General features: G+C 36.7%; 1 protein-coding gene across 1 annotated transcript in view; it reads right to left on the reverse strand.

Annotated features, from left to right (window-relative positions):
* Positions 1-17432, reverse strand: part of LOC134669881 (uncharacterized) — a 55155-nt gene that overhangs the window by 33490 nt on the left and 4233 nt on the right. Inside the window, exons 3-5 of the mRNA XM_063527499.1 lie at positions 10115-10405; positions 9754-9879; positions 8755-8912 (exon numbers count right to left, since the gene is read on the reverse strand). Coding sequence (XP_063383569.1) covers positions 8755-8912; positions 9754-9879; positions 10115-10405 — 575 coding nt within the window. The remainder of the gene's footprint in view (positions 1-8754; positions 8913-9753; positions 9880-10114; positions 10406-17432) is intronic.

The following is a 17432-nucleotide window of genomic DNA, read 5'->3' on the forward strand; positions in this document are numbered from 1 at the left end:
AAATAGAGGTTTCGTACTCGAATGTTTCCTCCTCCAAAACTTAACCAATCCTAACCAAACTTGGAAATCTAAATGATTATGAAATTATCTGTGTCGTACCGTTTTTCGCGAATAGACAATTTGCTAAAAATTGGTCGGAGAATCAGGCACCCCAGCTGAATACAGAGCCCTAATTATTTGCAAGAATATAGATTATTTACTAACAGGGGCAATTATTTCCAGCTTATTGCCAGCTTTTAATTTACACCCTAAGGAGTTTTTTAGTGTAGTTATATATAGATCTAAGCGCCATCACTTGCATCACCACACTAACCCGGGGTTAACCGGTTAAACCTGGAGTTACCATGGTTACCAGTACAATTTGACACTGGGTTAACGGTTTAACGGGTTAACCCCGGGTTATTGGGATGGTGCAAGTGGCGCTACGTGTGTATAGACTGAAATAAATCGCTTGCGATCCCTCTGCGAATTTATTGGTCGGGGAATCATCAGGTACCCTCGAATCGCACTTGGCCGATTTTGGAGTGGCTGTGACCACAACCTTTTTTGAGGGCTGGATCCGCGCCTGACTCATTGAACAGATTCTAGGACCTCTTTTACCTAACGCCTCACTGTCTGGCCACTTGACGTCGATAAATCAAATACTTGATTGTCAAAGTCATGTTATTTGCCGTCTGATTGTGTCGTTTGCATAAAAATTATTTTGAAATGCCTTACCGCTACACCGACGATGATTATTTTAACATGGTAACATGTTATCACGATGCAAACTACAATGGGGCGAGAGCTGCAAGGCTTTATCTACAACGATTCAATGTGAATGTGGATCCTCGTACTATCTATGGAGCACTGCGAAGATTTCGTCGCGAAGGAGAATTCAGGCCAAGAGGTGACGCCGGTAGGCCTAGGAACCCACCCCGTCTAGAAGTTTTAATTTTGGATTTTTTTGATCGCCATCCCATGAGCAGTACAAGAGACGCAGCGAACGTGTTTGGTGTCAGTGCCATTTACATATGGAGATTACTGAAACGTGAAGGAATGCACCCGTATCATTTCACACGTGTCCAAGAACTGCAGCCTCAGGATTATGAACCACGTGTATTATTTTGCCAGTGGCTTAGGAGAAACTTCAGACGTAACATACTGTGGACCGACGAGTGTACCTTTACAAGGGTGGGATTGTTTAACCTGCACAATTCACACTTTTGGTCGCAAGTGAATCCCCACTTGGCTCGCCCTGATCACTTCCAAACTCGCTTCAGCGTCAATGTGTGGGCAGGGTTACTAGGAGACTGTTTGTTGGGTCCAGTGTTTCTTAATCGCCTAAATGGAAGGACGTACCTACAATTCTTACAAGAAGACCTACCGGAATTGCTAGAGGACGTACCACTCGATCTTCGTAGGGGGATGTACTTTCAACAGGACGGTGCCCCCGCCCATTACGATCGTAATGTAAGAAGATATTTATCGGAACAATTTCAATTGCGATGGATAGGCCGCGGTGGGGCTCAAGCAGGTGCATTGAACTGGCCAGCCCGCTCACCAGATCTAACCCCGCTCGATTTCCATATTTGGGGACGAGCTAAAGATTTGGTGTATGGAAACGATGGTCACACAATCAGAACATCAGAAGAATTACGGGCTCGCATTACCAACGCTTTTGCAATCATGAAAAGGGAAAGAGAGATTTTGTTGCGTGTGAATAGAAACATCCGAAAGCGAGCATTATTGTGTATTGAAAAGCAGGGTCGCCACTTTCAACAATTTTTGTAAAAATTTATGTTAATAAAAGTTTTCTTTTGTTCATGCTTGCTTTTAAAATTCTTTCCACTCACTTATCAAAGTATTAGTTAACCCTAATGGCTGGATTTTTATTTTCTTGTCGATTTTTAACACGCAGGTGCAATTCCCCAGTACGTCCTTCAATTTTTTCCACTGAGTTACTAAATTGCATGGGATTTTCGTTACTCAGTGGGAAATTCAGTAAAATTTTTTTGGGATTATGTATCTATCCAGCGTAGAATAAGGAACTCTCCGTACCCACCAAAATTCATTCAAATCTGACGCAAAAAAAATCCAAAATAAAAATCCCCTTTAGGAACAGAAAGTTGAATTCCTAAAATGTTGAAATCCCAAAATGTTTACTTATCCATCCTAATAAGTCTAATAACCTTTTGCAGTTTTCCCGCCGAACCATAATGACGTTTAAGACAAACAATTGTTGACATGAGTGACATGACGGATAGTATTAAACGTCTTGTCAGTTAAATGCACATGGTGATTATTTTTAGGCGAAATTATTAATTAATTTTTTGTTCGGTAAATTAAAACAAAAAAATAATAATTAAATATTCTTAATTTCTATTTAAAGTTAATTGTTTTAAAGTAAAGTATCATGTGTTAAAATATCTGCAACTAATAAAGTAGCACCTTATATATGAAACGATTATGGATATGATTTATCATACAGTATGTGTCTGACCATGGGGCTTTAATTCCAGGGCTTGTTTTAACTCGCTAAACTGCGCTACTTTTACTATGGGACCAACCCTAAAATCGGGGGAATAATTTTGGCTTTTCCATAGAAAACGTCAACATCTAATCAGCCAAAATGTATGAAAAAGTAAAAATATTTTTCGGGATATCGGGGTTGGTGCCATAATAAAAGTAGCTCAGTTTAGCGAGTAGAATCGAGCCCTAGATTTAAAGCCCCATGGTCAGTAACACCCTGTATATGGGTGGTTCATATCCATTTAATCGGTTAAAGTTGGTTCGAATCGCTAATCTATCATGGCATTAACAAAAAATCACGGGAGGTCAATTCGAATTAGGTGCGTGCGTAATGCAATGAAAATCGTGCGTGACTTGCGTGAGATGCACACCGATCATCAAGACGTTCGTTAATAAGGTCGTGTCAAAACAAGACCCAACCATAACAAATTGTTTAACCTTTTAACCGCCAGCAATTTTTGATCGAGCGTGCTCGTGTCGCCACCGACAGTAGGTAATTGTACCACGCAGAGTAAGGTTGGCATAGTTACGGGAGTTATAAACATGCTTTAAAAACCAAATCAGATCTTTGTCTTATTTATCAGACTGTGGCGAAATGAGCTGGATATGTAATGTCTTATATATCAGACTCTGGCGGTTAAAGGGTTAATCAAAATGGATCCCCGGAATGTACTAGTACCTATTACGTCTGAAAGTCTCCACGTCACGAACGATGTTAGCTACACGGCAAACACGGCTATTAACCGAGAAGCACGTACCACGTATATTTCGATGGCCGTAGACCCACGGTATTGCTTATTATATTAAACTATACCTACCTTAATAGTACATAATATTATTAAGAAAGACGTGACGTTAGATTAGGAAAGAATATTTAGAAAAATATTCGCACGTCAAAAGAAATGTACTAAGTTTTGATTCCGGGGTTTGCCTATTCTGAGACGGCTTATTTACCCTTTATATTTTTTTTTAACCTATGCCTACAAGTTGCTTTTTGAAGACTTGATTAGAAAAACTACTTTTTGTACTTACGAAAGAATTATCCATCCTTAGTCGTTCATAACTCTGTGGAAAAAGTAATAATGAAATGGCAAATGAATAAAATATAAATAAATAAATAAAATAAATAAATAAATATTATAGAACATTCTTACACAGATATAACATAGTACAAGTAGTCAACCGTTTAGCCTACCTTAATAACGCTTTGGAAATTTATCTTATAAAATAATGGGACTTTATAGTACTTTCATTTATTTATTTATTTATTTGTCGCCATGTCAAACGTTGTTGGTCGCAGGAATACTGGCAAGGATTTGTATCAACAATCTTCCTAAAGGCATTAAGTCCGCCATTTTTGTACAATTTTATATCTTGGAATAAAGTTTAAATAAATAAATAAATCATCGCTGCGCGGCTTTGCGATTAATCTACACTAGGTATCTTGAATTCTGGAAAGCGTTCGGACAAATAAATAAACGTAAGGTGGTAAATTGTTCGCGATTACATTCAGCGCACGAACTTCAAGGAAGTGAAGTACATACCTACTATACTGCAAAACGTAATTCAAGACCAACAAAAGTAAGAAAATGTTGCCACTTTTTACTAGCGCGTCTTGTATCAATGCATTTATGTAAAAATAAGTAAATAAAAGTACTTTTATAAATAGCAGGAGTAAAATTACTAATAAATAAATTATCTTAGCGTGATTATTTATCAAAAGAAATTTACTATTTTACAAACAAATTATTGCAGTGGCAAAATTGTCTAACTTTTTTTGGTCTTGAATAACGTTTTGCAGTATAAGTAGTTCTGCTCGCTCACAACGCGGAATCGGCCGATAAAAAAAAATTGTCAGCTCCGCACGCATCGGCCGATAATATACCGACTAGACGACGACCTTTTTTGCTCTTTAGATGCATGGAGGCCGATTCTGCATTTAAAAAAAATGTAGGGTTTCTACTTCAATTGATACGACTTTGACTTGGTGAGCGCGGTGCAATAAAAATAATATCACAATAGGCCCCCTGGACGCAGACCGCAGAGATCTTTAGGTTCCGATATCATGGTTTTTGTTTTGAAGCTATGTCACGTCACACTATTTTTAGTGTTCCGTACAAAACTTTGTTTACGGAACACTTATGGGATCACTTCGGTCTTGTTTAATATAACAGATTAAACAATTTGTTGACCTCTTGATTTAACGTGCACGTTGATTAAAACGTTCGCTAAATATTATATAAGTATGACATCGTAAGATTGTAAACCCGTTAGTTTATAATCTAACGTAGGTTAGGTTAGATTATAATCTCCCTGCCGTCAGTTTATAATCTAACTAGCGATATTATACAAGGTTCTATTTTGGGTCCATACCTGTTTTTGGTTTATATAAATGATTTGCCATGTGTAGTAGAAAATCTTTGTGAAATTGTTCTTTTTGCTGATGACACATCATTACTTTTTAAGGTTGATCGTAAATCTACCGATTACAGTGTAATTAACAGCACACTCGTTAATGTACTAAACTGGTTTACTATGAACAATTTGCTTCTTAATGCTAAGAAAACTAAATGCATTCGATTTTCTTTGCCGAATGTTAAACCAGTCGATACTAAGATACTTTTGAATAATGAATGCTTAGAGATGGTAGATAAAGCACTGTTTCTTGGTTTAACATTGGACAAAAATCTACAATGGAGTCCTCATATAAGAACACTAGCAAACAAATTAAGTTCGGCCGCTTACGCTGTGAGGAGAATTAGACAATTGACTAATGTTGAGACAGCTCGCCTTGTTTATTATAGTTATTTTCATAGTGTAATGTCATATGGTATTCTGGTTTGGGGCAAAGCAGCTGACATACAGACTATATTTGTCTTACAAAAGAGAGCCATTCGTTCTATATATAATTTAAGGGTGCGTGAATCATTAAGAGAACTTTTTAAAGAAATTAATATTTTAACTGTAGCTTCCCAATACATATATGATAGTATTATTTATGTTGTTAAGAATCTAGACTCCTTCACTAAGAATTCTGATGTCCATAACTATAATACTAGAAATAAAAATAAGCTTGCTATCAGAAAGTTTCGTGTTCTTAAAGTACAGAAGTCATTCGTTGGGCAATGCATTCATTTTTATAACAATACCTGAGGATGCTTTAAGATTACCCTTTCCAGCTCTTAAGAATTACTTAAAAAAGTCATTGATGTTGAAGGCTTATTACAGAGTCGAGGACTACTTGACAGACAAACATGCATGGTCCAAACCAGAAACTGTAATAACGACAAGTAGCAATTAAAAATATTGTATTATGTGTAGAGTTAAAGGTGACTCAGCTCAGGTAAGAAAGCACATCAAATTGTATGAAAGCATCTCATAACAATCAGTCAGATTCATATAATATGTATTCTCATTTCTTTTTAACCGACTTCCAAATCCCAAAGGAGGAGGTTATCAATTCGGTTGTATGTTTTTTTTTATTTTTATTTTTTTTATTTTTTATGTTTGTTACTCCATATCTCCGTCATTACTGGACCGATTTTGAAAATAATTTTTTTGATTGTATGTATATACATACAGATTGGTCCCGTTTTTGTCAAAATCCAGTTCTGATGATGGGATCCATGAGGAATCGACGGAACTCCTCAAATCTTAAAGGCATACATATGGTGATTTTTATGTTTTTATCAACAAATTAAGCATATACATTCAAAAACGTGACATTTGATGAAGTGGAACTGCTGATGATGATCAGAACGGAACTCTTCAACGACGCATAGTTCACCTTTGGCGATTTGTCCTCTTCGTTATGTTTGTTAAGCAAGTTAAGTTTTTAAGTCACAATTTTGTCAAGCTTGAGTTCTGATGATGGGATCCATGAGAAATCGAGGGAACTCCTCAAATTTTAAAGGCATACGTATAGAGATTTTTGTATTTTCATCAGAAAATCAAGCATTTCCATTAAAAACTGTCGCATTTGATGAAGTGGAACTGCTGATGATGATTGGAACGGAACTCTTCAACGACGCATAGTTCACGTTTGGCGATTTGTCCTCTTCGTTATGTTTGTTAAGCAAGTTTAGTTTTTAAGCCACATTTCTGTCAAGCTCGAGTTCTGATGATGGGATCCATAAGGAATCGAGGGAACTCCTCAAATCTTAAAGGCATACGTATAGAATTTTTTGTATTTTCATCATAAAATCAAGCATTTACATTAAAAACTGCCGCATTTGATGAAGTGGAACTGCTGATGATGATCAGAACAGAACTCTTCAACGACGCATAGTACATGTTTGGTGATTTCGAATTTCGATTTTGACTTGGACTGGGACCCGGACTCATACCCGGATCCGGTTCGGACCCGGACTCGGACTCGGACTCGGACCCGGACTCGGACCCGGACTCGGACCCGGACTCGGACCCGGACTCGGACCCGGACTCGGACCCGGACTCGGACCCGGACCCGGACCCGGACTCGGACCGGGACTCGGACCCGGACTCTGACTCAGAGACCCGGACCTTGACCCGGAAAACCACTATGATACCTAAACTAAATAAACCACTATGATTACCTACCATAAAATGTGGGTATGATGATGTCAAACCCCTCCCGCTCAAACTCCCGTACACCGCACCGCATGCGCCGTTAAGTGGGTTAGGTTAGGTTTGAACTGCGATCCTCACAGAACCGAACAAAAGTGGGTTAGGTTTGGTTAGAACTACGAGTCTTACAGAAACGAAATGCTACTAGAAAAGTGGGTTTGATTAGGTTCGAACTGCGATCCTCACAGAACCGAACTGCTATCAGAGAAGTGGGTTAGGTTAGGCTAGAACTACGACCCTTACGGAAACGAAATGCTACTAGAAAGTACTGTAAGTAAGTACTTACCTCGTTTTCTACATAGTGCACCATCTACCATAATCTTTCACCGGGCCCCATAGAAGTCGGTTTTTTTTTCTTAAAAATTATATTGATTTTAATTTCTTTTCCTTTTGTAAGATTTGATATGTTTTCTGAAAGAGCTACGTATTTGTGATTTCATGTACATATATGTTTATTTTTTATATCAAATTCTATAAAGTTATGTACTCACTGAGTATAATTGCATGAATTCTATAGTAATTTAAATTGTATTTTTCTTAATTACTCGTAATGCATGTTAATTATAAGATGTAATAATGTTTTGAAAAGATGTGTCCCGCCGAGTTTGTTGCTGGTCCCATATTGGGATACCCTCCTCCAATTGAGGGGGGATTTAAATCTTCTCGGGGCAGAGGTGTACGGTTGGAGCCGGTAAAGGTTTATTTGACGTTCATAAGCGTATTGTAATATGCCTACTTGAATAAACTATTTTTTATCTTTTATCTTATCTTTATCTTTTATAAACTGACGAGTGTTTACAATTTTACGGTGACATATATATATTGTATAGAAAGTTTCATACATCTCAGCTGCGTGTCGCGCGGCGATCGTCAAGGTCGTATCAAAACCGTAACAAATTGTTAGGATCGACCTCGGGGAAGAGCTCATAGGCTAACTACTGAACTACGACTATCATTTACTGATTTACCTAACCCTTTTCCAGGTCGTACCAATCTAGAAGGTTTTCCCAACAAATCCCAAATATACTCATTGACAAATTTAGAGGAACGCAAAAAAGGGGTAATTACTGGATTACAGCACCTAAAGTAATCTCAAAATTAGGTAAGGTACTAGGTAATTTAACTTATTTCTGCGTTCTTCTAAATTTGTTCATGAGTGTACCTAAGTATAGGTATTCTAGGTAAATATAGACTGTGCCATAATTTATGTGACAGAACTTATGATCTAACTAAGTAGTTACTATATAACTTATTAGGGCGGTTTAATAAGTAACTTGGCTCAATCTGAAAACAAATGTGTTGAGGAATGTTGTGTAGGTACTTTATGAAATCAAGCTTTATGAAAAATGTGAAGAACTCGCTCAGTTGAGATGCTTATGGCTTCATATAATACGCGTACTTTTATTCTTCTGCCAGCTAAAACCATTACCTTGAATTTCTATCGAACCAAGTTACTTCTCAAGGTACATTACGTTTCGGTAATTCATTTGAAGACGAGTCATATTTCCCGAGTCCAATCTAATTTGAGGCTTAAATTCAATTGCTATAAGGTGGAAATTAAATTGAACTGTATGTGGTCGATGAATCGCACTACGCTTGAAAAAGAGGTTACTTCATAAAATAAAATAAAAATCGTACATCGTCACTCCTGAGCGTGATTTTTTTCTCCATACGGGGTTGCTTTTTAACTCTGTCCACTCGGTGCGGTGAGGGGTGTCTACAATACACAGGTACAATAAGTCGATCTAAGTACATCCCGAACTGCTCGTCTTTATACTTGTTGACCTTCTTTGCCGCTGAAAGTTGTAACCAAATAATTTAAAGCAGTCCCAATATAGTTCAAAGTCAAAGCCGTCGCTAGTTATCTTGCTTTTAAAGACCGCTTAAATGAGTCCTCGCCTGCGCGGTACGGGGGCGACGGGGTAGGACGACTAAGGGTGGCGGGGAAGGTGCGGGCGGCAGGCGTACAGTACACCCCCTTGTCTTCCTACCCCGTCGCCCCCGTACCGCGCAGGCGCGAGGACTCATTTAAGCGGGCAGTTTATAGGTATATGTACTGGTATACTTATCATTATTATTATCAAGCATAGCGTCCGCTTAAGCGTAATGGTAATGACAGAATAGATAGGTATATAATTGGTAAATTCTCACGGTCTGACAAAACTCTAGTCTAGCGCATTAGCCGCGCGACGCGATCTAATTTAAGCTCATTTCATTAAGTTGCCTTGATGACTGGTTGGTGTATACACGGTGGCTCAAAAATACTTCATTCCTGTTGCCAGAGAGATTTTGGAAATATACTGAACAACTTTTACTATGGAACCAATATGGATTTCGGTGTTGGTTTTATAGTAAAAGTTTCTCAGTATAATCCCAAAACCTCCATTCTCCTCGTAGTCGAGCCCGTAGCGAACAATTTACCTAATAGGCTTTAATAGGTAGTAACATGGAGCATTAGGTATCTATGAAAAGGGACCTTATTGCTTACGCCGTATAGCGTCGCGCGGCATTGTATTTATATCGGAGCATCGTTAATAATGGCGTAAGCGCCAATGAGGTCCCTTTTCATTGATAACGTCACAAATACCTCAGGTAGTGGATTCACTCTTTCTTAATTCAAGAAAAATATTGCTTTACCTTTCTTCTTCATTGGCTTGGGTCTTTCCTTCGCTGGCTTCATTAAGTCATGTAAGTTTTCTACACATTCCTCTAAGTCGATGAAGGTCAGCGCTGACATAAGAATCATTGCGTCCATATCGTAGTCTGTGGTTTGCGAATGGTAATTCATATAAGATATCAACGCACGAGTAAAAATAACACCCCGCTCTAAGAGGGTGAAACATATACTTAAGGTATTAATTAATTTAGGTGCAGTAATCTGCACAAAAATCTTGCACAACGAGATGCGCGCACTTATTTACAAACAAGATTGTGTAAGATTTTTTACACTTTTAATTGTTTAAAGAAGATAATATGTATTATTATAAAAGTACTGTACCTCCTCGAAGTTCACTAGGCGATTTATTATAAATAGCCGTGTATAAGTTCCAAATAAATACAGCCGCGTCGTCCCCAGATTCAATCATAGCTTTCAACAAAACAGACTTGGGTATGCTCCTGCTAACGCCTAAATCCGATAGGGATTTTCGAGTCCGTTTTGGCAGATTATCTATCAAGTCGTAGTGGATATCCGCCAATAAATGTCTAAGAACTTCTTTTTGAAATCCTGACATTTCCATGTACCAAATTGGGCCAATTTCCTTTTTCAGTATTCTCTCTTGCTTTTTGCCTGTGAAAGACGGGTGAGCATGGGATCGACTCAGTTTCAGTGGATACGGTAGATACCTAGTAGTTATGGCTCTGTCAATTAATAATGTTCGTCATACCGGTCTGCGTAATATATGAAGTAGGTATTTACGAGTAAGATAGCACCGAAATTATGAATAAAAATATTTCGTGATAGATATATATAGGTCACGTGTATACCTATTCACATTGTACCTACCAGGGCAGAGGGCTAACTAGTCTTCTTACGGGTGTTCGGTCGGGACCCATCACCAGAAAGTAATTTAGTGGGTAAGTACAGTCAGCAGCAGATATACCTGAGCGGGCAAGGTGTCCAAGAAAAAATATACACTTCAATCGTCACAAAAATAAGGACATCTAAGATGTCATTTTCACGTAGGCTTTCAGTTCGTCACGCATACCATAACTTCTGAGTTTTTCTTTAACACATACACCCTTATTTAATCACAATGACAATAACGGTTAAAAAGTCAGTGGTAACTAAGCAATCAAATTCAAGCTGCTGTCATTAATACCTACACGCACTGCCAATCACGTACGTCAGCAGCCAGGGTGCCACCAGTTGCTAAGCAGTTGTTATTTCAATGGTAACTAAGCATCAACATTTTATCTGATTAAATTTAAAATAAATACTGTAGCACTACGAATTGCCACCTCCTTTCTTAAAGAAGTATTTTATCGTTAAGTGTCAAACTTATACAATAAATAAGTAGGTTCTACTAGAATGATCGGTTTTTTTTATTTTAACTGTCATATGCGGCTGTTCTTCCAAACCGTTGATCATATTATATACCTATGTTAATATATTTATTTAGCCCACTTATTGTAGTAAAATATACTATACAGGGTGGCCCATTTAGATCGACCAGTATGGGAAAATCTGATACTATAAGATATACACCGATCTCTTCTTAGGAATCATGTCATCGATTTTAGTAACACGAAAAACTGCATTCATACATTAAAAAAAATGTGTACTCAGCTCGGGAATCGAACCCCGAACGTTTTGAAAAATAAAACTAAGACTATTTCTATTTAGATATCGATTGTGTAGGTCTTAAGCAATAAATGTTACTATGAAACATGATGTCTGAAATTAATAAAATGCATTGTTTTCATATCCTTTAATTTAATTTAGTCAGTTTTCGAAGAGACCAGCATTTTTAGGGTTCCGTACCCAAAGGGTAAAACGGGACCCTATTACTAAGACTCTGCTGTCCGTCCGTCTGTCCATCCATCCGTCCGTCCGTCCGTCTGTCACCAGGCTGTATCTCAGGAACCGTGATAGCTAAACAGTTGAAATTTTCACAAATGATGTATTTCTGTTGCCGCTATTATAAGTAACAAGAAATACTAAAAACAGAATAAAATAAAGATTTAAGTAAGGGGCTCCCATACAACAAACGTGATTTTTGAGTAGTAAATATCAAATGGCATTCCGCACAGGAGTAATCTAAGTAACGCCCACTGCGGGTTCAAACCTACAACGTCCTGATAGAAAGTCGTACATAAGGACTGTATCGTTTATTATAAATACAACTTTACTTAGCCGTTTTTTCTGGTATTATGTTTTTATTAAAAAATTACACATATAGTTTAATTAGTGCTTTAATAATAAGTAACATTTCGTCCTGGGAGATCACGTAAAGCATATGGTTTGGACAATATTTACCCAATCCTCCCGAGTAACTACAACGATTTCGGACAAATACTACAAGAAAATTTACGGTTTGCGAACAAGATAAGTATTACACAAAAAAAATCGTACTATGTAAACAGCAATTACATATGATTCGTAAAGCGAAACATCTGGGCATAGTCTAATCATTTCTTTTAGTTGGAAAAAAAGTTTTGGATCTGTGCTTGGTGGCCTTTTTGAAAATATGGCATGTTACTTACGACAACCCCGACTTTGGTATACAATATAACCATCATGGAGCGTTTCTATCGACCTGTTCTAGCCATGGTTCAACGCCATGAATGTCCGTTAGGCTTTGGATTTCGGTAGATTCTTTTAGCTGTTTCCGTCATTTCCCTGGCGTCAGAAATTGACGGGAATCCAAAATGTTGCATAAAAAGTCGTTTTCATGTAAAGATAAAATACACCACATTTATTCTGTGGATGTTCAATTGAGCAATCATGAAAAGGACACTTAGATGGCATATTTTGGCAGCATATTAACCTTTTGTTTCTTTAAATCGTACTAAGGAATCGGTGAAATAGTCTCAAATTAAGCTCGATAGGCTTGTCCGAATTACATTTGCTAGAAGGTATTAAAATCATCATAAAGTCCCTAAAATAAAATAAATGTAAAACATTCTTATATCAGATATGTCTTAAAAATACCCCCAGATTATACCTTAAGAACATAGTAACACAAAATAATACACACGTCAACAGTTAGACCAGGTTTTATCTGTATTTATAATAAACGATACAGTCCTTACGCTACATGTGACATTATCTTCAAAATTATATAAACTAATTAACATAAAAACAGAAGACACAAATTAATAATAGAAATGAAACCCAAAAAAAACAAAAAGCTGTAATATCTCTAGGTGCGTACGACTGAGATTTGAACCTGCGGTCTCTGCTTTGAAAAGCAAACGCCTGTTACTGAGACCACGACGTGCCTTGACAATTGGCTCTAAATTCGGCTTCAGTTAGCTTCTGCTATGTGTCATTCGTCTTGACGATTATGTTAAAAGAAATAGTTTGCAGTAAGTTGACCGAGAGGCTCCTGTCAAATGGTTGAAGGGCAAAACGTGAGATAGATGTATGTGATGACAAGACTGTACTGCTTTCGATGATTGTCAAAACGCTTTACCTGAAATTAGCATGCCTATCTTTTATTCAATATTCGACCATACTTGTATGCTTTAAAGTCTATTTTTCCATATTGTTCAGATATATTTGACACGTTGACCGCTTAGATACCATTGGTTTTTTGACAGCTAAGGTATCAATGACTTGTTGTAAGTGTAGAAATTAATGAATAGCGACTGTTAACATATTTGTGACACGTTGAGCGCTCACAAGTAAATACTACCATGACAGTCAACAACTTTTTGACAGTTTAAACGTTTACCTCTCTTTGAGCACCTGGAGTGTATAGCGACTTCTGCTGCTGACTGTACTTAAAATTAAAGTGCCTCCTCTCACTTTAATTTTAGGTACCTACTTACTAGAGAGCAAAAAGCAGCGAAATGATATACATGGAAGTATTCTGTCCGCTCAATTATGACCCAACGCAAACTACCCCGCGATAGGCGGTACTTACAAACTGCTCGATTGGCAATCTCAGTACGCGACCGAGATGACAGTCAGTGACAAATGGCTAAATTGATTTATAAAAACAACGTTTTTGTAATAAAAATATATTCATGTGTCGTGAAGTGGTGCAGAAGTTATTTTAGTTCATACCAAGGACAATGGAATCACTTTTCACTTGTAGTAAACAGATAACTTCAGTAAAATTTGGAAAAAACATGACGATTTGTTTTCAACACTACCGTGCTAAGCTAAGACGTAACAACTGCATACGACTTTCATAACAACATACGACTTTTTAAATTGCGAGGATAATAGGGATGGTGTTATGCCAAATGAAGTAGACTATTTTATTAACTTGTGTTTGGTTTAGGTATTTTCTATATAATTATAAATAAATTCCTTCTTACAGATTTGTATTTTCCTTTTTTATTTCATGAGATGGAGCTATAAAAAAACTACCTAGTTATTTCAAATTAATAATCAAATTTGGTATTGCCATTTTACATTACTTTCCATTCAGATTCCCACAAGATGCTATTCGCAGAGAACTATGGAAAAAAGCGTCCAATTAGAGAGACATGAAATTGAGTGGATGCCTGGCAAGATATCTAGAATGGTGTACTTTCGTTTGGGCCAAATACATTTCGCCAAATTTCACTTCCCAACAAACTTATCGCAATAGTTTCATTTCCCAAAGAAACCTTTAGCAAAGTTACACTTCGCATATAATTTATTTGGTCAAATTATCATTTGGCATGATTTTACTTTGTCAAATGTTATTAGGACAAAAACTTATTTAGCAAACGTTTTTTATTGTCTAATATTATATTCCAAAAAGACATGCTGCGCCGACCCCAAGTGAATGGAACAAGGGCAAGAGAATGATGATTATATTACAATGAAGTATTTGAACAAATTAAATTATAATTATTTATTATTTTTCAGTTGATGATTATATTCCAAAAAGATGTTTGGTCAAAATTGTCACTTCGCAAATTTGACAAATAAGCATATCTATTTAAAGTAATTTTTGTTATGTTAATATAGGTACATTAAATTCTACGTAATTTGGGTGGGTTGGGTTAGGTTTGAACTGCGATCCTCACAAAACGGAACCACTATCAGAAAAGTGGGTTTAGGTTAGGTTAGAACTGTGACCCTCACAGAATCGAAATGCTATTAGAAAAGTGGGTTAGGTTAGAACTGCCGTCCATACAGAAACGAAATACTGTGTACTAGAAAAAGGTCATCGAAGTGGATTAATTAATTTAATAGAATAACGAGATGTAAAAAAAATTGCATGTCATTTTAGACTAAAATGTGGTTTAAAAATTGGTAGTTATTTAAAATTTTTGGGTTACAATTATTACTTTGGTGTTATTTGCTTTAATAGAATAGCAAGATGTAACAAATATGGTTATCATTTTATATTAAAATGGAGTTTTAATTTTAGTGATCATTTACTACATATTTTTGAGGAATGTTTTTTTTGACGTTACATTTTACTATGTACATATATGTAATGATCAGCTAAGTACCAGACAAATAAATTCCGCAGCCTCCTCTCTATTGGTACCTATGTAAATTGTATGCCATGCAATATTTTGGGACATGTAAGTTATGCTTAATGATACATTTGACTAAATAATATTTGGTAAAATGAAACTTGTCCAAGTAATTATTTGCTAAACAATAACTTGCCAAAAAAGACTATTGCTAACTGAAAATATGCGATAAGTTGTTTTGCCGAACATTTTTTTGGGAAATGATAATTTGAAAGAAAGAAAGAAAATACATTTATTCACGTCATCATTAGTTACAAAATCAGTTAAATTAAAACAATATATAGGTCTGATGGACGTTAAAAGGACCCCCACTCAGCGTAATGCTACAGCAAGCCGCAGCGCTGATTTTCAGTGGGGGCCTACCTTATAATTAACTTAAAGCTAATAGTGTATACATTATATACAGTATAAAATTAAAAACAGACAACACATAGAGAGGAGAAAATAAACACAGCAGTAACTAACAAACAAACACAATAACAGATAACAAATTAGGAGGCCTACCGCCATAAAACATAACATAACGTAAGGAAGTTGAATATTTAAATTTGGCCCAGTGCTAAAAGAAGTAAAAAACGAGGGTAATTAAAGAAAGAAAAGGAGGGAAATTAAAGATATTGATGTTGATGCCGCCGCTAAATATTTTGAGTGTTGAATAATAGCTTACTACTAAAATTATCGAATTTTTTACGGTGTTTTAACCTTAAACAGTATGTTGACCAGCCTACACATTTCACAGACCACAGTAGTACACTTTTAGATCTGATTTGCACCGATGCACCAGTATCTGTCACTTCCGTCGACTACATACCGGACCTTAGTGCGCACGCATTTGTCACATGCAAAATCAACATTAAAATGGAAAAACCGGCTCCTAGATTTATTACGTATAGGCCGCTCAAGGAAATTAATTTAACTGCGTTCGAGCGTGATCTACACAATATCAAATGGGAAGATGTAACTACCCTGCCTACTATTGGTTCAATGGTACAATTATTTAACTTTTACCTTATTTCCCTATTTAACGCACATGCTCCTCGCAAAAGCACTTGTATTAAACCACAGAATAGTCCATGGATTACTAATACAGTGAAGAAGATGATGAGTCTACGGAACGAAGCTCATAAGAGGTACAAACGTACAGGATTGGATGTGCACAAGCAGTATTATAAGGATCTTAAACTTCTAGTCACCACTGCCTTATGCAATGAAAAGCGTGCGTATTTCTCCCAAAAAGTCAACTGTTACGCTAAAAATTCAAAAGTTTTATGGAAAAACTTAAAGAATGACGTATTTAATGATCGCGAGAAACAACTACCCAGCCTTTTTAAAGACCCGAATATAATCAATCGACATTTTCTTAATTTACCAAATAATAATCCAGTTCAAATTAGTCAACTTACTTATTTTGAGTACAATAGGTTTAGTACTTCAAAGTTCACCTTAAAACCAGTAACTGAAAGCCAAGTATTAAAAATAATAAATAGTCTTAAGTCTAATGCTCAAGGAATCGATGGGGTTACATTGGACATGTTAACTCTTACTTTGCCTCATACTTTGGCAGCTATTACCGCGATAATGAACAAATCTATTTCTACCCATGAATTTCCCGATGCCTGGAAGGTTGCCGTGGTGCGCCCTATTCCTAAGATCCCTGATCCTACTCAAGTCAAAGACCTCAGACCTATAAGCATATTACCTTGTCTCTCTAAAATCCTAGAAAAAATTGTTTGTCAGCAGCTTACAACCTATTTAGAGCAAAATAATATATTGCCAATTTATCAGTCAGGCTTTCGTAAGAACAGAGGAACGGCGACAACCCTGCTCGACGTTACTGATAATATTTTGGAAGCTCAGGACCGGGGACAAGGTACTATACTCACATTATTGGACTTCTCCAGAGCTTTTGATACTATCGACATTTCGCTCTTGTTGTCAAAGCTATCATATTACGGTTTCGAAACTGATACCTTGAAATGGTTTGTAAGTTACCTCAGTAATCGGAGCCAGCTAGTTGAACTTCAAGCATCTAATGGTAAGAAAGTCGTATCTGAAATACTTTCGGTAACTAGAGGCGTGCCACAAGGTTCCATTTTAGGTCCAATATTATTCATATTGTACAGCAGTGACATAATTCATGTAATCAAACACTGTAATTACCATATTTA

The sequence above is a fragment of the Cydia fagiglandana genome, chromosome 13 (assembly GCF_963556715.1).
Source record: "Cydia fagiglandana chromosome 13, ilCydFagi1.1, whole genome shotgun sequence".
NCBI lineage: Eukaryota > Metazoa > Arthropoda > Insecta > Lepidoptera > Tortricidae > Cydia > Cydia fagiglandana.